The sequence below is a fragment of the Morone saxatilis genome, unplaced genomic scaffold (assembly GCF_004916995.1).
Source record: "Morone saxatilis isolate NCDOM2014 unplaced genomic scaffold, NCSU_SB_2.0 Contig5, whole genome shotgun sequence".
Lineage (NCBI taxonomy): Eukaryota > Metazoa > Chordata > Actinopteri > Moronidae > Morone > Morone saxatilis.
In genome coordinates, this window is record NW_023340095.1 from 805,569 (window position 1) to 829,982 (window position 24,414).

General features: G+C 46.6%; 1 protein-coding gene across 33 annotated transcripts in view; it reads left to right on the forward strand.

Moving 5' to 3' along the window:
- ttn.2 (titin, tandem duplicate 2) overlaps positions 1 to 24,414 on the forward strand; it is a 212,218-nt gene that overhangs the window by 163,350 nt on the left and 24,454 nt on the right. For all 33 annotated transcript variants that reach the window (XM_035676170.1, XM_035676193.1, XM_035676176.1 and 30 more), the window contains 16 exons: positions 115 to 702; positions 1,128 to 1,232; positions 1,322 to 1,519; positions 1,618 to 1,914; positions 2,024 to 2,611; positions 2,773 to 3,075; positions 3,229 to 20,322; positions 20,414 to 20,710; positions 20,887 to 21,474; positions 21,579 to 21,881; positions 21,981 to 22,277; positions 22,533 to 22,820; positions 22,956 to 23,255; positions 23,495 to 23,646; positions 23,753 to 23,903; positions 24,020 to 24,319. In XM_035676170.1, the coding sequence (XP_035532063.1) occupies positions 115 to 702; positions 1,128 to 1,232; positions 1,322 to 1,519; positions 1,618 to 1,914; positions 2,024 to 2,611; positions 2,773 to 3,075; positions 3,229 to 20,322; positions 20,414 to 20,710; positions 20,887 to 21,474; positions 21,579 to 21,881; positions 21,981 to 22,277; positions 22,533 to 22,820; positions 22,956 to 23,255; positions 23,495 to 23,646; positions 23,753 to 23,903; positions 24,020 to 24,319 (21,849 nt within the window). The remainder of the gene's footprint in view (positions 1 to 114; positions 703 to 1,127; positions 1,233 to 1,321; positions 1,520 to 1,617; positions 1,915 to 2,023; positions 2,612 to 2,772; positions 3,076 to 3,228; positions 20,323 to 20,413; positions 20,711 to 20,886; positions 21,475 to 21,578; positions 21,882 to 21,980; positions 22,278 to 22,532; positions 22,821 to 22,955; positions 23,256 to 23,494; positions 23,647 to 23,752; positions 23,904 to 24,019; positions 24,320 to 24,414) is intronic.

Genomic DNA, 24,414 nt, shown 5'->3' on the forward strand with positions numbered 1-24,414 from the left:
AAATAAAGTGGATTGGATTGGATTGGATTATAGCTTCTAATCTAATCTATTTTGCTAGAACATAAAGTTATTGTTTTTAAATGTTTTCTGATGAGCAAATACTTTGAATTTTAGTGCTGCCTGACTGCAACTTGAGTGCTCTGCAAGACAATTGCTGTGTGGTGAAGGAAGGCAGCACCACACGTATCAACATCCCCACCATCGGAGTGCCCCTCCCCACTGCCACCTGGAAGAAGGGCGACACAATGCTCGGAGACACCGGCAGGATGTGCGTGGAGGCGTCTCATGGTGTCACCACTCTGCTTGTCAGAGACTGCCAGAAAGGAGATGCCGACACCTACAGCATCAACGTCAGGAACAGTGCTGGTTCCAAGGACTGCAAGTTCCAGCTGAAGGTGGTCGGCAAGCCTGGCATCTGCACTGGACCCATTAAGTTTGACGAGATCACCGCTGACGGCATCACCCTGGAGTGGGGACCACCCAAAGATGATGGCGGTGCAGAGGTGTCCAACTACATCGTTGAAAAGAGGAGGACCACAGACAACAAGTGGGCCACAGTAGCTTCAGCTATCCAGAAGACCACCATGAGGGTGATCAGGCTCCACGATGGAATAGAGTACATCTTCAGAGTGTTTGCTGAGAACAAATATGGAGTTGGAGAGTATCTGAGGTCTGACCCAGTCATCGCCCAGCATCCATTCAGTGAGTATCAGTCAAAATACATTTTGGGCTGAGGCAGTAACATGACTTTTTAAAGTGCCATTTTTCAGAAGCTTTGATAATATTTATAAGGGCCATTCTTTAAGATAATAAGAGTCTTGTTATTTTCATTAGTTGGATCTTGTCACCCAGACCAAAGTATCAGGTGACTGTTGGAGCATGGACCTTATCTCTTGTGACAAATGAAGTCTCTTACCGTTGCACTGCTGCATATGCTTAGTGTACTAGTTGCTGGCACTAGCTAGTTAGCGATCCTATTAGCTGACAGTACCCTGACTTCAAGCTCACAGTACCAGGGGATGTCTGTTTACCACTACGATAGGACTGTAGCCAGAATGAGTCGAGCAAGTAAACTTACTGTACTCACTTTCTTTCCTAATCATTTAACCCTTCTCTGCTTCCTCCAGATGTGCCTGAGGCACCTGCTCCTCCAGAAATTGTGAGCATCCGCCACGAGTCAGCCATCTTGACTTGGGCTGATCCAAAGGACACTGGTGGCTCCCCAATTACTGGTAACAAACTGTGATAGATATCAGTTTGTAGTTTATCATGAGCAAATAGCAAACAGCAATCACCATGACTTGATTTGTGTTCTCTCTAGGATATCATGTGGAGTTTAAGGAGAGAAACAGTCTGATGTGGAAACGAGCCAGTAAGACTCCTTTGAGAGTAAAGGAGTGCAGAGTCACTGGCCTGATAGAGGGACTAGAGTACGAGTTCAGAGTGATGGCCATGAACATGGCCGGGCTCGGAAAGGCAAGCAGGGCCACTGAGGCTGTGGTCGCCCTGGATCCTATTGGTGAGTTCAATGCTTTTGGATTTTTTTTCCATGTGAAAACCTAATGTGTTTGGTGTTTTTTCTTTATGTTTTAACACATTTACTTTGTGTTCTGTTAGATCCTCCTGGCAAGCCGGAAGTGATTAACGTCACAAGGACCACAGTCACTCTGATTTGGACAGCTCCCAAATATGACGGTGGCCACAAGCTGACTGGCTACATGGTGGAGAAGTTGGAGGCTGGCGGCAAGGCCTGGATGAAGGCCAATCATGTCAACGTCCAGGGATGTGCCTTCACTGTCCCTGACCTGACAGAGGGATCTCAGTATCAGTTCAGGATCAGGGCCAAGAATTCTGCTGGGGCTATTAGTGTTCCTTCAGAGTCTACTGAGCTTCTGACCTGCAAAGATGAGTATGGTAAGCTGAATAGCAAATATCAGTATTTAAAGTCATATTGTCATTAATTTGAATTTATGTGGTGTGTGGACAATTTTTATATGAATTTCTTGTGCTGTCCTCTCTGCAGAGCCCCCGACAATCACTATTGACCCAGAAATGAAGGACGGTGTATCAGTCAGGGCAGGAGACACCATCGTGATATCAGCCTGCAAGATTTTGGGCAAACCTCCACCTACTTCTGTCTGGTCAAAGGGAGGCCGTGAGTTCAAGACCTCTGACATCATCTCCATCACCAGTACTCCCACCTCCTCTACTCTGGCTATCAAGTATGCAAGCCGGAAGAACACGGGTGACTACATCATCACCGCCAGCAATCCCTTTGGTATTAAGGAAGAACACGTAAAGGTGAAGGTTCTGGACGTGCCTGGACCTCCAGGCCCCATTGAACCCACTAACATTTCAGCTGAGAAGTGTACTCTGACCTGGCTTCCACCAGAGGAGGATGGAGGCTGCTCTATCAAGTCCTACATCCTTGAAAAGAGAGAGACCAGCCGCCTGCAGTGGACCAAGCTAGCTGAAAATGTCATGGACTGCAGATATGTAGCCAGTAAACTGATCAAAGGCAATGAGTACATCTTTAGAGTGTCTGCTGTGAACCAGTATGGCACTGGAGATTCAAGCCAATCTGGTCCAGTCAAAATGGTTGACAGTTTCCGTAAGTTTATATGGTTTATATTTAGTTGTATAATATTTTAAAAATGCAATGAAATTTAGATTTTTCCTGGGATGTATTATTTAATTTTATTTAATTATTTAATTTGAGTGAAAAACCTATGAACCTAAGAACTGACCGAAATGTTCTTTTGTTTCCCCCAGGCCCACCAGGTCCACCATCAACCCCAGAAATTGATAACGTCAGTAGGAACGCTGTTACCATTTCATGGAAGAGACCAGTACAGGACGGTGGAAGTGACATCAGAGGATATTGTGTAGAGAGGAAAGAGAGGAGAGGAATGAGATGGGTGAGAGCCTGTAAGAGGACAGTCCCTGACCTGCGCTTTAAGGTGCAAGGCCTTAGCGAGGGAGTAGAGTATGAGTTTAGAGTCACTGCCGAGAACAAGGCTGGATTTGGGGAGCCAAGTGAGCCATCACACCCTGTGATGACCAAGGACATTGTGTGTAAGTAAAACTTGACTTCTTAATTCATTCTGAATTTATTTTTACAGTAAAATGAGAAAGTTGCATATGCATAAAAGTCTGAACATACTAATCAAAAACCTGTGTACCACCTTCACTCAATTAACTTATTTAACCTCTCATTTTTCTTATCAGATCCACCAGGTCCTCCATCCAACCCCAGAATTACAGAAACCACAAAAACCACTGCCACATTTGCCTGGGGCCGACCCCACTATGATGGTGGTCTTGAAGTAGATGGATATATTGTTGAGTACAAAGAGGAGGGGCATGATGATTGGGAGACAGAGACACAGTACCTATTGAAAGCTACTGAATACGTTATTGGTAAACTTAAAAAAGGAGGCAAATATCACTTCAGAGTCTGCGCAGTAAATTCAGAGGGAGTTGGTGAGCCTGCAGAGGTTGAGAAAGTGACTGAACTGGTAGACCAGGAGTCACTGCCAGACTTTGAGCTGGATGCTGAACTCAGGAGAACCCTGGTGGTGAGGTCCCGTGCTTCAATCCGTATGTTTGTTCCCATCAGAGGTCGGCCTGTTCCTGAAGTAACCTGGAGCAAAGATGATACCGACCTTAAAAAACGTGCACACATTGACACCACAGAGTCCTACACTCTCCTGGTTATTCCTGACTGCACCAGATACGATGCTGGAAAGTACCATCTCTGTCTGGAGAACGTTGCTGGAAAGAAGACTGGCTTTGTTAATGTGAAAGTTTTGGACACACCAGGACCACCAGTCAACCTCAAACCTAGAGAGATCACTAAGAATAGCATCACCCTTCAGTGGGAAATCCCCATAATTGATGGTGGTTCTAAGATTCACAACTACGTTATTGAAAAGAGAGAGGCGACCAAGAAGGCCTATACTGTGCTTAGCACCACTTGGCAGAAGTGTTCCTTCAAGATTCCAGGCCTTGAAGAGGGAGCTTACTACTACTTCCGTATCACTGCTGAGAATGACCTGGGCATTGGTGAGCCAGCTGAAACCCCTGAGCCAATCAGGGTGTCCCAGGCCCCTTCTGCACCAGAGAATTTGTATGTCACAGATGTGACAGCTGACAGTGCCAGCCTCGCATGGACCAAGCCCCTGCATGATGGTGGCAGCTTGATCACCGGATACGTCATTGAGGCCCAGAAGAAGGACACAGACCAGTGGGTCCATATGGGCACCATCAAAGCTCTAGACTACACTGTCCCGGATCTGATTGAGGGCGCAGAATATACCTTCCGCATAATAGCTGTCAATGCATCAGGCAGGAGTGACCCCCGTGAAAGCAGGCCTGCTATTATCAAAGAGCAGACATCCACTCCTTCTTTTGACCTACGTGGAGTCTACCAGCAGACTGTCATCGCTAAGGCGGGAGACCGCGTCAAGGTGGAGATTCCAGTGCTCGGCAAACCAAGACCTGTGGTTTCCTGGAAGAAGGGAGACACAGTGCTAAAGGAGACACAAAGAATCAACACTGAAACCACACCAACATCCACTATCCTCAACATCAGTGAGATCAAGAGGACTGATGGAGGCCAGTATTCCATGATTGGAAAGAACATGATGGGTACAGTGACTGAGACGATCACAGTCCTCGTCCATGACATTCCAGGTCCTCCAACTGGTCCTATTAAGCTGGACGAGGTCTCATGTGATTATGTTCTCATGTCCTGGGAGGCACCAGAAAATGATGGAGGTGTTCCCATCAACAACTATATTGTTGAGATGCGGGAGACTACTGGTACTTCCTGGGTAGAGTTGGCAGCGACAGTCATCCGCACCACATTCAAGGCAGCTCGACTCAACACTGGAACCCAATATCAGTTCCGCGTCAAGGCACAGAACAGATATGGCATCGGACCATGCATTACCTCTGAGCCAGTGGTGGCTGCCTATCCATTTGATGTGCCAGGCCAGCCAGGCACTCCTTTGGTCACATCTTTTAACAAGGATGCTATGACTCTGAGTTGGAATGAGCCTTCCTCTGATGGAGGCAGTGTCATCCTGGGATATCATGTGGACAGAAAAGAGAAAAACAGCATTCTGTGGCAGAGAATCAGCAAAGCTCTTGTTGTTGGAAATATCTTCAAATCACCAGGCCTTGTTGATGGAATTGCATATGAACACCGTGTTTTTGCTGAGAACATGGCCGGTCTCAGCAAACCAAGCAAACCCTCTGAGCCTGTGTATGCTTTGGACCCAGTCGACCCACCGGGCAGGCCTGTGGCACTGAATATCACCAGACATGAGGTGACAGTCTCATGGAGCAAACCAGAGGGAGATGGCGGCTTTTCCATCACTGGATACACAGTAGAGAGGAGAGAGATGCCCAATGGACGCTGGCTCAAAGCCAACTTTAACAACATCCAAGAAACTATCTACACAGTCAGTGGTCTGACAGAAGATGCAACTTATGAATTCCGTGTGACTGCTAGAAACTCAGCTGGTGCTGTTAGTGCTCCATCCCAGCCATCTGAAGCAATCACATGCAGAGATGACATCGAAGAGCCAAGACTTGATGTTGATGCATCATATAGTAGCAATGTTGTTGTCATGGCAGGAGAGGTGTTTAAACTGGAGGCCAATGTAACTGGCAGGCCAATCCCATCTCTGGTATGGACCAAGGAAGGAAAGGAGCTTGAGGATACAGCCAAGATTGAGATAAAGACATCTGACTTCCACACAACTCTAATAAACAAAGATTCCCTGAGGAGGGACGGAGGTGCTTTTACTCTGACTGCCAGCAATCCCGGTGGCTTTGCCAAGTTCACATTTAATGTTAAGGTGCTCGACAGACCTGGACCACCAGATTCCCTCACTGTCACTGACGTCACTGCTGAGAAATGTGTCCTTAACTGGCTGCATCCAACACATGATGGCGGTTCCAAGATTGAGTACTTTATCATTCAGAGGCGTGAAACCAGTAGGTTGGCATGGACAAATGTGGCCACAGATCTTCAGGCGAACAGGTTCAAGGTCACCAAGCTTCTGAAGGGCAATGAGTACATCTTCAGAGTCATGGCTGTTAACAAGTATGGCGTGGGTGAACCGTTTGAGTCTGAAGCTGTCATCTGTGCCAATCCCTATGTCCCCAGTGACCCACCACAGCAGCCTGAAGTCACCACTATTACAAAGGACTCCATGGTTGTCTGCTGGGAGCGCCCTGAACACGATGGAGGCAGCAGAATAAACACCTACATAATTGAAAGAAGAGATAAGACTGGCCTGCGCTGGGTGAAGTGCAACAAGAGGACTGTAACTGACCTACGATTCAAGGTCTCTGGCCTCACAGTAGGACATGAGTATGAATTCAGAGTTTTTGCTGAGAACAATGCTGGTCTAAGTCAGCCTAGTCCTTCCAGTCCATTCTACAAGGCTGTGGACACCATCTTCCAGCCTGGACCTCCAGGGAATCCCAGAGTGCTGGACACAACCAAGTCCTCAATCACCCTTGCTTGGAACAAGCCTGTCTATGATGGTGGTTCTGAAATCACTGGTTACATTGTGGAGACCTGCCTGCCTGAGGAGGATGAGTGGACAATTCACACTCCCAAGAAGGGATGGACAGCCACTTCTTTTACTATTACCAACTTGAAGGAAAACCAAGAGTATAAAATAAACATCTGTGCCACGAATTGTGAAGGAGTGGGAGAGCCTGCTGCTGTTCCTGGAACTCCCAAAGCTGAAGACAGACTGCTTCCTCCAGAAATTGAACTTGGAGCAGAGCTACGTAAGGTAGTCTGCATCAGGGCCTGTAGCACACTCAGACTCTTTGTCCCCATTAAGGGCAGACCAGCACCTGAAATTAAATGGTCAAGGGAACATGGAGAATCCCTGGACAAAGCTAACATTGAAATCACCTCATCATTCACCACTCTTCAAGTAGAGAATGTTGACAGGTTTGATGGAGGTAAATACATGGTGACTGTAGAGAATGCCTCAGGAAGCAAGACAGCTTTTGTTAATGTAAGGGTGCTAGATACTCCTGGAGCACCTCAGAATCTCATCGTCAAGGAGGTCACTAGAGATTCAGTTTCCCTTGTTTGGGATGCACCTCTAATTGATGGTGGCTCCAGAGTCCGCAACTACATTGTGGAGAAGCGTGAGTCAACCAGAAAAGCCTACTCAACAGTCTGTGCCAGCTGCCATAAGTCTAGTTGGAAAGTTGGAGACCTGGAGGAAGGAAAAATGTACTTCTTTAGAATCCTGGCTGAGAACGAATATGGCATTGGTCTCCCAGTAGAGACCGTTGATCCAATCAAAGTGTCAGAGAAGCCTCTACCACCAGGCAAAGTGTCCCTTTGTGAAGTTACCAGCATGAGTGTCACACTAACATGGGAAAAGCCTGAACATGATGGTGGCAGCAGAATCACAGGCTATATTGTTGAAATGCAGGGTAAAGGCAGTGAGAAGTGGACCCAGGTCATGGTGGTAAAGACCAATGAGGCTTTTGTAACTGGCCTAACGCAGGGAGAGGAGTACATGTTCCGTATCTCAGCCACCAATGAAAAGGGAGTTAGTGACCCACGTCCTCTCAGTGTACCTGTGGTGGCTAAAGACCTGGTCATCTCACCAACTTTCAAACTGCTTTTTAGTACATTCAGTGTACTAGCAGGAGATGATCTGAAGATAGATGTACCATATGCTGCCTGCCCCAAGGCTACTGCAACTTGGCTCAAAGATGGTGTTGCTCTCAAGGAGACAACCAGAGTTAATGCTGAAGCCACGGATAGACACCTTCTCCTAGTTATTAAGGACGCTTGCAGAGATGATGTGGGCACATACACTATCAAACTGACCAACACAGCTGGAGAGGCATCTACAGACATCAGTGTCCTTGTTCTAGACAAGCCTGGTCCTCCAACTGGCCCGATTAAGATGGATGAGGTCACTGCTGACAGTGTGATCCTGTCCTGGAATCCACCAGAGTACGATGGTGGTTGCAGCATCAATAATTACATTGTTGAGAAGAGAGACACATCTACCACTAACTGGCAGATTGTGTCAGCTACAGTGGCCAGAACCACTATCAAGGCAGCCCGTCTAAAGACTGGATCTGAGTACCAGTTTAGGATTGCTGCAGAGAATAGATATGGCAAGTCTTCTCTCCTGCTCTCTGAAGCCATTGTTGCTCAGTATCCATTTGAACTACCTAGCCAACCACGTTCTGTTGTGGTCCAGTCAGCCACCAAAGAGAGCATGGTGGTTGTGTGGGAGAAACCCAGCAATGATGGTGGAAGCAAAATTCTGGGCTACCACTTAGAGCTCAAAGAGAGAAACAGTATACTGTGGGTAAAACAGAACAAACAAATTATCCCAGAGACCAGATTCAAGGTTGTTGGCCTTGAGGAGGGTATTGAATATGAGTTTAGAGTCTATGCTGAGAACATTGTTGGCCTCAGCAAAGCCAGCAAACTGAGTGAAATGCAAGTGGCCAGGGATCCTTGTGACAGACCAGGAAAACCAGAGGCTGTCATTGTGACAAGAAACAAAGTGACACTCAAATGGACCAAACCTGAGTATGATGGCGGAATCAAGATCACAGGCTATGTGGTTGAAAAGAAAGAGGTAGCTGGCCGCTGGATGAAGGCCAGTTTTACCAACATCATTGAAACTGAATTTGTTGTCACAGGACTTACTGAAGATCAGATTTATGAGTTCCGTGTCATCGCCAGGAATGCAGCAGGTGTGTTCAGTAAGCCCTCTGACTCTACTGGAGCCATCACTGCCAAGGATGAGGTGGATCCACCCACAATTGACTTGGAATCTAAGTACTCCCAGGCTGTGGTGGTAAATGCTGGAGAGACATTCAGGCTTGAGGCTGCTGTCTTTGGTAAGCCTGTGCCCTCTGTGCACTGGCGGAAAGAGGGCAAAGAGCTTACTGAAGCAGCTCGCCTAGAGCTCAAAAACACAGACTTTACAGCTTGTATAGTTGTTAAAGAAGCCATCCGTGTCGATGGAGGTCAGTACACTTTGCTGGTAAAGAATGTTGGAGGAGAGAAATCTGTTAATATTAATGTCAAGGTCCTGGACAGACCAGGTCCACCTGTGGGTCCTATCTCCATCTATGGGGTCACCAATGAGAAATGCTCTATTTCCTGGAAACCTCCCTTGCAAGATGGAGGTAGTGATGTTTCCCATTACATTGTTGAGAGAAGGGAAACAAGCCGACTGGTTTGGACTGTAGTTGAGCCAAAAGTTCAGACGTTGAACCTAAAGATCACAAAACTTCTTCCTGGTAACGAGTACATCTTCAGAGTGATTCCAGTCAACAAATATGGAGTTGGTGAGCCCCTTGAATCTGAGTCAATGATTGCCAGAAATCCATTTGTCACTTCCAACCCACCAACAGAGGTAGAAGTCTCTACAATCACCAAAGACTCCATGGTGGTGACCTGGGAGAGACCAACTAATGATGGTGGCAGCCCCATCCAGGGATACATTGTTGAGAAGCGTGACAAGGATGGTGTAAGATGGACTAGGTGCAATAAGCGCACAGTGAGTGAGCTTCGCTTCAGAGTGACAGGGCTTATAGAAAACCACAGCTATGAATTCAGAGTTGCTGCTGAGAATGCTGCAGGTGTTGGAACACCTAGCGTGCCAACAGTGTACTACAAAGCATTGGAGCCTATCTTCAAAGCAGGCCCACCAAACAACCCCAAGGTGGTGGACTCATCTAGGTCCACGGTTTCCCTGACATGGGGCAAACCCATTTATGATGGTGGCTGTGAGATTCAGGCTTACATTGTTGAGGCCTGCGATGGGGCATCTGATGAGTGGTTTATGTGCACTCCCCCCACTGGAATCACAGACACTAAATTGAAAGTGACAAAGCTTCTGGAGAAGCATGAGTACCAATTCAGAGTGTGTGCCATCAACAAAGTTGGTATTGGTGAGCATGCTGATGTACCAGGAAAAATTCTTTTGGAGGAGAAGCTTGAGGCTCCTGATCTTGACCTGGATGCAGATATGAGAAAGATGATCAACATTAGATCAGCAAGCACTCTCCGGCTGTTTGTTCCTGTGAGAGGTCGTCCAGCACCTGAAGTGAAATGGGGCAAGGCTGAGGGCGAGATTAAGGAGACTGCCCAGATTGACAATACAGGCAGTTATGCTTCACTTGTCATTGAGAATGTTGACAGATTTGACAGTGGCAAGTACACCCTGACAGCAGAGAATGCCAGTGGAGTGAAGTCAGTATTCATCAGTGTCAGAGTCCTAGACTCACCTAGTCCACCAACTAACTTTATAGTGAAAGAGATTACCAAGAATTCGGTCACTCTCACATGGGAGCCTCCGCTTCTGGATGGTGGCTCAAAGATTAAGCATTATATTGTTGAGAAGCGTGAAAGCACCAGGAAGGTTTATTCTCCTATCATCACCTGCAACAAGATGACATGGAAAGTTGAACCTCTTCCAGAGGGTGGAATCTTCTTCTTCAGAGTCTTGGCTGAGAATGAATATGGTGTGGGTCTCCCTGCTAAAACTATAGAACCAATTAAGATATCTGAGAAGCCTCAACCTCCTGGTAAAGTCAGTGTTGTTGATGTCACTAGTAGCACTGTAACTCTCGCCTGGGAGAAGCCTGAATATGACGGTGGCAGCAGGATCAGTCACTATGAAGTTGAACTGGCATCCAAGGACAGTGAAGCTTGGTCTGTGTGTGCTAGTGTGAAGGCAGTGGAGACTGTAGTGACAAACCTACTTAAGGGGGAGGAGTACCAATTCAGAGTTGTTGCTGTAAATGACAAGGGCAAAAGTGACCCGAGACAATTGGGTCAGTCAGTTGTAGCAAAGGACCTAGTGATTGAGCCTGCTGTTCGACCCAAAGTGAGCACCTACAGTGTCCAGGTGGGGTATGATCTGAAGATTGAGGTTCCAATTGCTGGCCATCCAAAGCCAACCATCACTTGGACCAAAGATGGAGCTGCCCTTAAGCAAACCACCAGAGTCAATGTCACTGATTCAGCACATCATACTACTCTCACCATGAAGGATGCCACCAGAGAGGATGGAGGCTTGTACAGCATCAATATCACCAATGCCTTAGGCTCCAAAGATGCCACTATTGAGGTGATCACCCTGGACAAACCAGGCCCACCAACAGGCCCTGTCAAGTTAGAGGATATCAGTGCTGAGAGTATCACTCTTAGCTGGGAACCTCCTACATATACAGGTGGCTGTCCAATCTCCAATTATGTGGTGGAGAAGAGAGACACAACCACAACCAACTGGGTGGTCGTATCTGCCACTGTGGCTAGAACCACACTAAAAGTGAGCAATCTGAAGACAGGTGCTGAATACCAGTTCAGAATCTGTGCTGAGAATAGATATGGAAAGAGTTATGCAATTGATTCAGAGCCTGTTTTGGCACAGTATCCTTTCCAGGAGCCTGGCCCACCAGGAACACCATTTGTGTCTTCATACACTAAAGACTATATGGTAGTTGAGTGGCACAAACCCCCATCTGACGGAGGCAGTTCCATCTTAGGCTATCATCTGGAGAGAAAAGAGAAGAACAGTATCCTCTGGACCAAGATCAACAAAATGCTCATCCAAGACTGCAGGTTCAAATCTACTCCTCTTGAGGAAGGCATTGAGTATGAGTACAGAGTCTATGCTGAGAATATTGTTGGGATTGGAAAATGCAGCAAAGTCTCTGAAGTTTATGTTGCCCGTGACCCATGTGATCCTCCTGGCTGTCCTGAGGCTTTGATTGTGACCAGGCACTCGGTGAAGCTGAAGTGGACCCCTCCACAGTATGATGGTGGAAGCTTAGTTACTGGCTATGTAGTGGAGAAAAGAGACCTTCCTGAAGGAAAGTGGATGAAGGCTAGTTTTACAAACATCATTGCACATGAATTCACAGTAACTGGCCTGACAGAAGACAGCAAATATGACTTTAGAGTAATTGCAAGGAATGCAGCTGGGGCTGTCAGCAAGCCATCTGAAAGCACAGGATCCATCACAGCCCAGGATGAAATTGACCCACCTAAGTGTGAGACAGATCCTATGTACAACCAGACCATTGTTATCAATGCTGGAGAGACATTCAATCTGGAAGCCAGTGTGGAAGGAAAGCCCATCCCCACAGCTCAGTGGTTCAAAGGAAATGTTGAAGTTGAAAACTCAGCAAGAGCTGAGATCAAGAACACAGATTTTAAGGCTTTGCTTGTTGTGAAAGATGCCATCAGAGTAGATGGTGGACAGTACACACTGGTTCTGACGAATGTGGGTGGAACTAAAAATGTCCCATTCAGTGTGAAGGTCCTGGACAGACCAGGCCCCTCAGAGGGACCTCTTACTGTCAGCAACGTAACTGAGGAGAAGTGTTCACTGTCATGGCTGCCACCCAGGCACGATGGAGGAGCTAGCATTTCTCACTACATCATTCAGAAGAGAGAAACAAGCCGCCTGGCATGGACTGTGGTCTCCAGTGACTGTGGAGCTACCATGTTCAAGGTTACTAAACTGTTAAAGGGCAATGAGTACATCTTCAGAGTTATGGCCGTCAACAAATATGGCGTAGGTGAGCCTCTTGAATCATTGCCAGTTATCATGAGAAATCCATTTGTTACTCCTGGCCCACCTCAGGAGCTTGAGATCACTAACATTACCAGGGACTCCATGACTGTCTGCTGGAACCGCCCTGAGACCACTGGAGGCAGTGAAATTGGTGGTTACATTGTTGAGAAGAGAGACAGAGCTGGAGTAAGGTGGACCAAGTGCAATAAACGCAGAGTGACAGACTTGCGTTTCAGAGTAACTGGACTGACTGAAGACCATGAGTATGAATTCAGAGTATCTGCTGAGAATGTAGCTGGAGTGGGTCAGCCAAGCCCAGCTACACCCTACCTCAAAGCCTGTGACCCCACCTTTGAACCGGGCTGTCCCACCAATGCTCATGTGGTCGACACAGCTAAAGACTCCATTAGTCTGGCCTGGCATCGCCCTATCTATGATGGTGGTTGCGAGATTCAAGGATACGCTGTGGAAATTACAAAGGCTGATGAGGAGGAGTGGACCATATGCACCCCACCGACTGGGGTTAAAGCTACCAAGTTTACCATCACCAAGTTGATTGAGCACCAGGAATACAAGGTGCGCATATGTGCCATCAATAAGTTAGGTGTTGGTGAGCCCACCGAAGTCCAAGGGGTTGTGAAACCTCTGGATAAGATTGATCCTCCAGAAATGATTCTGGATTCAGAGCTAAGGAAGGGCATAGTTGTCCGTGCAGCAGGTTCGATGAGAATCTGCATTCCATTCAAGGGACGACCTACTCCTGAGATCTGCTGGGCCAAAGAGGATGGAGAACTGCCCAGTAAAGTTCAGATAGAGACTGGTGAAGACTATACACAGCTCTCCATTGACATCTGTGACAGATATGATGCTGGAAAATACATCCTCAACTTGGAAAATAGTGCTGGCACAAAATCTGCCTTTGTTTCTGTTAAAGTTTTGGACACTCCAGGGGCCCCAGTGAATCTAACAGTAAAAGACATTAAGAGACAAAGTGTCACTCTGACCTGGGAGCCTCCTCTGATTGATGGTGGTGCAAGAATCAAGAATTACCTGGTTGAAAAGCGTGAGTCTAACAGGAAGGTTTACTCTAACGTGGACAACAAATGCACAAAGACAAGTTACCGTATCACTGGCCTCACTGAGGGAACTATCTACTATTTCAGAGTCTTAGCAGAGAATGAGTTTGGTGTGGGACACCCAGCTGAGACAGTAGATGCAGTTAAGACTTCTGAACCTCCTCTGCCTGTGGGTAAGGTCACTTTAACTGAAGTGACCAAAACCACAGCTTCACTCTCTTGGGAGAAGCCAGACCACGATGGAGGCAGCAGGATCATGGGATACTACATTGAGATGCAGCCTGTGGGCTCAGAGGAATGGGTGGTGGCTGCCACAACCAAAACTTGTGAAGGCACTGTCACAGGCCTCAGCACAGGGCATGAGTACCTGTTTAGAGTTTCAGCTTTCAATGAGAAGGGCAGGAGTGACCCTAGGCCGCTGGCTGCATCAGTCACTGCTAAAGATGTAACCATCGAACCCAGATTCAAGATGACATTCAACACTTACAGTTTACAAAATGGTGAGGATCTGAAGATTGAGATTCCAGTGATGGGACGCCCTGTTCCTAAGGTTGAATGGAAGAAGGATGGGCAGGCTCTTAAGGAGACAACCAGACTTAATGTATCAAGCACACCGTCATCTACTAAGCTGTGCATCAAGGATGCAAATAAAGAAGACTCTGGTAAATACACTGTCACAGCCACCAGCAGTGTTGGAACAAGTACAGAGGAGATTACTGTTATTATCCTCGATAAGCCTGGCCCACCCACTGGCCCTTTGAAGATTGAGGAGGTGAGCTCTAATTATGTCACTCTGTCCTGGGAGCCACCAGAGTATACTGGAGGCTGTCAGATCAATAACTACATTGTGGAGAAGAGAGACACCACCACAACAGCATGGCAGATTGTGTCCGCTACTATTGCCAGGACAACCATCAAAGTCACCAAATTGAAGACTGGAGTTGAATATCAATTCAGAGTGTCTGCTGAGAATAGATATGGAAAGAGTCCTGCCATTGTCTCTGCAGCTGTTATTGCTCAGTATCCATTCACTGAGCCTGCTGCGCCAGGAACACCAACTGTTTCTGCTGCAACCAAGGATAACATGGTTGTTGAGTGGAAAGCTCCCACCAATAATGGAGGCAGTCCCATCCTAGGCTACCACCTTGAGAGAAAAGAGAAAAACAGCCTCCTATGGACTAAACTCAATAAGCTTTTAATCCCAGAAACACGTTTTAAGACTACAGAGCTGGAAGAAGGTATTGAGTATGAATTCAGAGTTTATGCTGAGAATATTGCCGGACTAAGCCCAGTTAGCAAGGTCTCTGAAAGCACAGTAGCCAGGGATCCCTGTGACCCACCAGGCACTCCTGAAGCTATTGAAATCACCAGAAACCATGTGACACTCCAGTGGAGCAGGCCTCAGTATGATGGGGGCAGTGCAATCACTGGCTATGTGATTGAGAGGAAGAAGCACCCGGATACACGCTGGATGAAGGCCAGCTTCACCAACATCATTGATACCCACTTCACTCTCAGTGGCCTGACTGAGGACTGTGTGTATGAGTTCAGAGTCATTGCCAGGAATGCTGCTGGAATTTTCAGCCGTCCTTCACTGGGCACAGGAGAAATTACTGCCAAAGATGAAATTGAGGCTCCAGGAGCTACCATGGATTCTAAATTCAAGGATCTGACTGTTGTTAATGCTGGTGAGTCATTCGTTATTGATGCAGACTACACTGGTAAGCCTCTGCCTGAGGTCATTTGGTTAAAGGATGGAAAGGAGATTGACAAAACCACACCAAGAATGGAGGTCAAGACCACACTCACACGTACAATTCTGACAGTCAAGGATTGCATCAGAGTGGATGGTGGCCACTTTGTTCTCAAACTTGTCAATGTGGGAGGAGTCAAGATGATCCCAGTTAATGTTAAAGTTCTGGATAAACCTGGTCCTCCAGATGGCCCTCTAGAAGTCAAAGGGGTCACAGCTGAAAAATGTTATTTGCACTGGAACCATCCCTCACATGATGGTGGAGCCAGCATCTCACACTACATCGTTGAGAAAAGAGAGACCAGTCGTTTGTCATGGACAGTGGTTGAGCCCAAGATCCAGGCCATCAGTTACAAAATCACAAAACTGCTGCCTGGAAATGAATACATCTTTAGAGTCACTGCTGTGAATAAATACGGTGTTGGTGAGCCTTTGGAATCTGAGCCTGTTATTGCTCGTAATCCCTTCACCACTCCCAGTGCACCCTCCATCCCAGAAGCCAGCGCTATCACTAGGGACTCCATAGTGCTTACCTGGGAGAGACCAGAGGATAATGGAGGAGCTGAGATTGATGGATATATCCTTGAAAAACGTGATAAGGATGGCATCAGATGGTCTAAGTGCAACAAGAAGAGGCTGAATGACCTGAGATTCAGATGTACTGGTCTCACAGAGGGTCACTCCTATGAATTCAGGGTCTCAGCAGAAAATGCTGCTGGTGTGGGAAAGCCTAGTGCACCAACTGAATACATCAAGGCCTTTGATGCCATTTATCCACCAGGACCTCCAAATAACCCCAAAGTCACCGACCATTCAAGCACCACAGTCTCTTTGTCCTGGTCCAGACCTATTTATGATGGTGGAGCACAGATCAGTGGATATATTGTTGAAATGAAGGAGGCAGCAGATGATGAGTGGATAACTTCCACACCATACACTGGTGTTCAGGCCACTCACTACACTGTAAAGAAACTAAAGGAGAATGCAGAGTACAACTTCCGCATTTGTGCTGTTAACTGTGAGGGAGTAGGTGAGCATGTGGACCTACCTGGGTCTGTGATTGCTGCAGAGAAGCTGGAGGCTCCTGAAATTGAACTAGATGCTGACCTAAGGAAGATGGTCAATGTTCGCGCCACTGCCACGTTGCGTCTCTTTGTGACAATCAGAGGTAAGCCGGAGCCTGAGGTCAAATGGTCAAAGGCTGATGGTACTCTGAATGAGCGTGCCCAGATTGAAGTCACAAGCTCTTACACAATGCTGGTGATCGAGAATGTCGACAGATTTGACACTGGCAAATATGTACTGACCCTTGAGAATCTCAGTGGCTCTAAATCAGCCTTCATCAATGTCAGAGTTCTGGACTCCCCGAGCGCTCCTACCAACCTGGAGGTTAAGGATGTGAAAAGAAATTCGGTCTCGCTCTCCTGGGAGCCTCCTTTAATTGATGGGGGGGCTAAGATATCACACTATATTGTAGAAAAGAGAGAGCAGAAGAGGATGGCTTTCACTAGTGTTTGCACTAACTGTGTGAGGAACTCGTTCATTATTTCTGACCTGCAGGAGGGAGGCCGATATTATTTCCGTGTCTTGGCTGTAAATGAGCTGGGAGTAGGTCTACCTGCCTCCACAGATCAGGTCAAGGTGTCTGAGGCTCCTTTGCCTCCTGGTAAGGTTGTCCTGGTTGACGTCACTCGTCATACTGTTACCCTTTCCTGGGAGAAACCTGATTATGATGGAGGCAGCAAAATTTCAAATTATATTGTGGAGATGCAGCCCAAAGGAGATGACAAATGGACTGTATGCAGTGAAGTCAAAGCACTGGAAGCTACTATTGATGGACTCACAACAGGAGAGGAGTATGCCTTCAGGGTGATTGCTGTGAATGATAAGGGCAAGAGTGATGCCAAGCCTCTGGCTACCCCTGTGGTGGTGAAGGACATCACAGCAGAGCCCACCATCAACATGTTGTTCGACACATACAGTGTAAAGGCAGGAGATGACTTGAAGATTGATGTTCCCTTCAAAGGGAGACCTCAGCCTGAGGTGTCCTGGAAGAAGGATGGTCAGGTGCTTAAGCAGACGACTAGGGTCAATGTTCTTACTTCCAAGACCTCATCCAAGATTTTAATCAAGGATGCTGCCAAGGAAGATGTAGGAAAGTATGAGATTACTCTGACTAACTCAGTTGGCACCAAGACAGCTGAAATCTCTGTTATAATCTTGAACAAACCTGGTCCACCCAGCAACATTAAGGTGGATGAAGTGAGTGCTGACTTCATCTCCCTGTCTTGGGATTCTCCAACCTACGACGGTGGATGCCAAATCAACAACTATGTGGTGGAGAAGAGAGACACTACCACAACCACATGGCAGATTGTCTCAGCCACAGTAGCCAGGACATCAATCAAGGTGTCTCGTCTCACACAGGGAGTGGAGTACCAGTTCCGTATTGCAGCAGAGAACCGTTATGGCAAGAGTCATGCCATTGACTCTGCTCCTGTTGTTGCTCAGTATCCCTTCGAGCCTCCTGGCCCTCCAACCAATGTACATGTTGCCCATGCCACCAAGTATGGCATGCTTGTGGAATGGGGCAGACCAGCCAGTGATGGTGGAAGCCCTGTTATAGGTTATCACATTGAATGCAAAGACCAAAGCAGCATCCTGTGGACGAAGGTCAACCGAGGTTTGCTGACTGAGAACCAATTTAAGATGACAGGCATTGAAGAAGGCCTGTTGTATCAGTTCAGAGTCTATGCTGAGAATGCTGCTGGCATTGGTCCATGCACTAAGGCCAGTGATGCTGTGGCAGCTAGGGATCCATGCCAACCTCCATGTAACCTTAGAGTCACCAACATTACCAGGACCTCAGTTTCCCTCTTCTGGGAAAAGCCAGAGTTTGTTGCTGGAGCAAAGGTTACTGGCTACATTGTTGAGCGTAAAGAACTTCCCAATGGTCGCTGGTTGAAATGTAATTTCACCAACCTGCAAGACACCTACTTTGACGTCACAGGCCTCACAGAGGATGTCCAATATGACTTCCATGTCATTGCTAAAAATTCTACAGAGCAGTTGAGTGCTCCCTCAGAGAACACTGGTCCTGTCACAGTAAAGGATGATGTGGACCCTCCCACTATTATCCTGGAAGATAAGTTCAGACAGCTGGTTGTCATAAAGGCTGGAGATATCATTAAAATTGATGCTGAAGTCACTGGCCGTCCAATCCCAGTTGTCACATGGTCTAAGGATGGGAAGGAGATTGAGTCCAAGGCCAGGTGTGAAATCACCTCCACCAACTTCACAACCACACTGATTGTCAGAGACACTATCAGAAGGGACTCTGGCCAGTATGTCCTGACCCTGCACAATGTGGCTGGAACCAGGTCAGTGGCTATTAACTGTAAGGTTCTGGACAGACCTGGACCTTCCTCAGGTCCTTTGACAGTGTCTGGCCTCACAGCAGAGAAATGCACCATTGCGTGGGGACCCCCTCAGGAGAATGGCGGTGCTGAAATCATGCATTACATTGTGGAGAAACGCGAGACCAGTCGCCTTGCCTGGACTCTAGTCTATGGTGACATGAAGGCAACCACCTGTAAGGTGACCAAGCTGCTCAAAGGAAATGAGTACATCTTCAGAGTCAGGGGAGTCAACAAATATGGGGATGGTGAGCCCCTGGAGAGTGAGCCAACAAAGGCCAGGGATCCATTCACTGTACCTGCAGCTCCTACTAATGTCCAGGTCACCTCAGTTACTAGTGAGGCAATGACCATCTGTTGGGAAAGACCAGTTTCTGATGGTGGCAGTAGTATCTCTAGCTATGTCATTGAAAAACGAGAGAAGACTGGCCTTCGCTGGTGCCGTGTCAACAAGAAACCTGTTTATGACCTCAGAGTCAAAGCCTCACACCTTCATGAGGGCAGTGAGTATGAGTACAGAGTGTTTGCAGAGAACTCTGCTGGCCTCAGTGCTCCCAGCATCCCTTGCCCGCTTACCAAGGCTGAAGACCCACAGTTCCTGCCTTCACCTCCTGCTAAACCTAAGATCATTGACTCTACAAAGACCACAGTCACCCTTTCATGGAACAAGCCACTATTTGATGGTGGAGCACCTGTGACTGGTTATAGAGTAGAATACAGGAAGACTTTAGATGATGAATGGATTGTTGGAGTCCAGAACACCAAGAACACAGAGTTTACAGTGGTAAAGTTGACACCTGGCGCTGAATATGTCTTTGTTGTCAAGTCCATTAACAAGATTGGAGTCAGTGAGCCCAGTCCTGAGACAGACAAACAAGTTGCCAAAGAAAGAGAAGAGGAGCCTGTCTTTGACATTAGCAATGAGATGAGGAAGACTCTTATTGTGAAAGATGGTAGCTCATTCACCATGACAGTGCCCTTCAGAGGCAAACCTGTCCCCACTGTTTCATGGACTAAGCCTGATGTTGACCTTCGAGTTCGTGCTGCCATTGACACCACAGACACCTTCACCTCCATCACCTTAGAGAAAGCAACTCGCAGCGACTCTGGCAAATACACCATCACCTTGTCCAACGTATCTGGAACCTCCTCCTTGACACTTAATGTCAGAGTTCTGGACTCCCCCGGAGCTCCTGCCAATGTGGAGGTCAAGGACGTGACCAAGACCTCTGCTACTGTAACCTGGGATACTCCTGAGAATGAGGGAGGAGGACCAGTGAAGAACTACCTTGTTGATATCCGTGAGGCCAGCAAGAAAGGATGGACGAGGTTGACTGACACATGCCACAGACTGACCTACAAGGTGACAGACCTGCCGGAGGGAGAAGTCTTCTACTTCAGAGTGACTGGCGAGAATGAGTATGGGGTTGGTGTTCCTGCTGAGACCAAAGAGGGAACCAAGATCACAGGTATTGAAATGTCTCATTATAAATTCTTACTGTTACACAAAAGATAATACCCAGTTATTATAATCAAACAAACTATCTCCTCTTTCTCCAGAAAAACCAAGCCCACCACCAAAGCTGGGTGTGACTGATGTGACCAAGGAGAGTGTAACCCTGGCCTGGGCCAAACCAGAACAAGATGGAGGCAGCAGAATTACTGGCTACCTGGTAGAAGCTCTGGAGAAAGGCCAGGAGAAGTGGGTTAAGTGTGGTGTAACCAAGTCCATCCACTTAACAGTTTCTGGTCTGAGGGAGAATGCTGAGTACTTCTTCAGAGTCAGAGCTGAAAATCACGCTGGATTCAGTGATATTAAGGAAATGTTGACCCCTGTACTGGTCAAAGACCAACTTGGTAAGTTACGGACTGCTCAGATTGATCATATTCAACAATGTGATTAATGAAGAAGAAATACAAACAACAGAATAAGCCAACATTCATCACTTATAATGATTATTATAATTGCAAATTACACCATATTGCACTTAATTTCCACTGATACAGCAGCCTTTGTTACTTTTTTACCCTAGAATCCCCTGAGATCATCATGAAGGACTTCCCCCACAACACAGTATATGTCAGAGCTGGCTCCAACCTCAAGTGTGAGATCCCACTGACAGGCAGGCCTTTGCCTAAAGTCAGCCTGTCCAAGGATAATGTTCTGCTCAAGTCAACAATGAGGTTCAACTCTGAAGTCACCCCTGACAGCATCAAGATCACTTTGCGTGAGAGCATTGCTGCAGACTCAGGACGCTACAATATTACTGCCTCCAACTCCATTGGAACCACCAAGTCTTTTGTAAACATTGTGGTTCTGGACCGCCCCAGTGCCCCAGTAGGACCTGTGGAACTATTTGACGTCACAGAAGAAAGTGTGAGCCTGAAGTGGCTCCCACCAGCATATGATGGTGGCAGCCCTATCACCAACTACATCATCCAGAAGAGAGAGACAACAACAGCCAACTGGATGGATGTCTCTTCTGCTGTGGCCCGCTGCACCATGAAGATCATGAAGCTAACCACTGGCCTGGAGTACCAGTTCAGAATCAGGGCTGAGAACAGATATGGAATCAGCGAGCACATTGACTCACCAACTGTCACTGTCAGCCTTCCTTACAGTAAGTGGTCTTTGGTTTGCTTCCCTCTTTTAACTTCCATTGTATTATTTTTTTCTACTCTGTTCGTCAATGTTAATGTTAACCCTTCAACTTTTACCCGCCAGCTATTCCTGATGCTCCATCGACTCCAGAGATCACTGCAGTAACCAGGGAGACCATAACTGTTGCCTGGAAGGAGCCAAAGTCAGATGGTGGCAGCCATGTGTTTGGCTACCATCTCCAGATGAAAGACAGGAACAGCATCCTTTGGCAGAGAGTGAACAAAATGGTGATCCGTGCTACACACTTCAAGGTTACCAACATCAATGCTGGACTTATTTATGAGTTCAAGGTGGCAGCAGAGAACGCTGCTGGAATCAGTGCCTTCAGCAAGGTTTCTGATGCAGTGCTTGCTATTGATGCCTGTGGTGAGTTTAATCTCAAAAAAATTATTTCAAAGTCAATAAAATCCAATTTTACTTCTTAGCAACAGTTGCTTAACGAGTTCTTACTGTCTGTTTGTGCAGAGCCACCCATCAACTTGCGCATCAGTGACATCACCAAGAACTCCATTAGCCTCGCCTGGCAGAAGCCCAACTATGATGGAGGATCTCCAATCACTGGCTACATCATTGAGAAGAAAGAGGGCATTAATGCTAGATGGTCCAAGGCTAACCTCACCAATGTCACAGACACCCGCTACACTGTGACTGGCCTTACCCAGGACGAGACATACGAGTTTAGAGTCATGGCCAAGAATGCTGTCGGCTCAGTGAGCAACCCATCCACGACTGCTGGACCAGCTACATGTGTCGACACCTATGGTAGGTCTCATTTGTGTTTCTGGGCATTTTTTGTACAAAAGTAAATTTTTGTCACAAACTAAACACTATGCCAGTGTTTTTTGTGAACTGTGTGACTGGATATCACATTAGTCCTTTAGCACTTGGATCTAATACCTTATTTAAAATAATTTCCCCCTGGGTTATTATTATATTTCTGATTCTGATTCTGATTCTTGTGAGGACCACATCCATCAGAATCTAAACTCACCTACCGTTTTTTTATTTATCATCCAGGTGCCCCAGAGATTGAAATACCACACGAGTATCTCAACGAGGTCAAGTACAGAGCTGAGTCTAATGTGGAGCTCAAATTTAATATCACAGCCAAACCTGCTCCCACTATCGAGTGGTTTAAGGATGGCAGAGAGCTTAAGCCCAGTGCCCAGCTCTCTTTCAAACACGCATTCGAGTCCACCAGTGTGTTCCTGAAGGAAACCACTCGTCTGAACTCTGGAACATACGAAGTCAAGGTGAAGAACTCCCTGGGATCTGCGTGCGCCATTGTCAGGCTGCTCATTCAAGGTATTCACATATTATTTAATGAGTTTGTATTGTATTGTGCCTATGACTGTACTGATCTAATTTTGCCTTGAATGGCATTTATCTTATATACACTGTAGACACTGACATGCATAAATATGTCCCTGCCCTACCCAGACAAGCCAGGACCCCCTGATGGAGAGATTCAGTTTAAGAAAGTCACAGCTGACAACATCACCATCATGTGGTCTCCACCTGCTGATGAGGGCGGTGCTATGGTAACACATTACATTGTGGAAAAGAGGGAGACCAGCAGGGTCATGTGGTCCATTGTCTCAGAGAAACTGGTAGACTGCATTGTAAATGTGCCCAGACTCATTCAGGGCAATGAGTACATCTTCAGAGTCCGTGGAATCAACAAATACGGCATCGGAGACCCACTAGAGTCTGAGCCTGTGGTTGCCAAGAACGCATTTGGTAAGCAAACTGAATAATGTCACTGTCAATGATCATCAATCAAGTCAGAGTTGATTATTAGCTTTGAAAAATAACTACACTATAATGTATTATTTTATGATTTGCATATACGAATATGAAGAAAATGAATATAGAACATTTGCAATACTTACTTAAAATAATAATATTTTTCTACTTAAATATTTTTTAATGGAAAACTAGTTAATTTCATCTAAGTTGATCATTTTGATTTCATACAGTACCTCCAAGTGAGCCATCCAAGCCTAAAGTGACCATGATCACTAAGTCCACTATGACAGTGATCTGGGAAAGACCAGCATTGGATGGAGGCAGCGACATTGATGGCTACTACCTGGAGAAGAGGGAGAAGAAGAGTCTGCAATGGTTCAAGGTTTGTTTACTGACCTATCTTTAGATATTTAATTTGTTTTTAAGAATAAAAGAAGCCAAACTAATAACTGGTATTTGTAAGCATCATAACATCCATTTTTGTCTAGGTGGTGAAGGGCACTATCAGAGATACCAGGCAGAAAGTCACCAACCTGGTGGAGAACAACGAGTACCAGTACAGAGTTTGTGCTATCAACAAAGCTGGAGCAGGAAACTACTCTGAGTCCTCTGACCTCTACAAGGCCTACGACCCCATCGGTATGCATACAATTTGTACTTACTGGCATCCCCCAGCATTTTAGGAATTTCTTCATTGTAAGGTCTTTACATGGAACTACTGAAAACATTTGTATCCTTTTTTTTGTCTTCCTCAGATCTGCCTGGTGAGCCATCCAAGCTGCGTGTGGTTGACTCCACAAAGACCTCCATCACCCTTGGCTGGGAGAAGCCTGTCTATGATGGTGGCAGTGAAATTACACACTACATTTTGGACCAGATGAACACAGAGGAAAGAGAATGGGTGACCATTAACCCGCAGGTTAAGGCCTGCGAGTATGTGATATCCCACCTGAAACCTGGAACCTACTACTTCTTCAGAGTCTCTGCTGTCAACTGCAAGGGCAAAGGAGAAGACATCAAAATGTACCAGCCTGTGCAAGCCAAAGATATCTTGGGTTTGTATACATAGATGCTTCCACAGTATTAACACAGGACATGAGTCTTTTATGTTTTGTGATCAAAATAAAAGCATTGTTCGTATTATTAATTT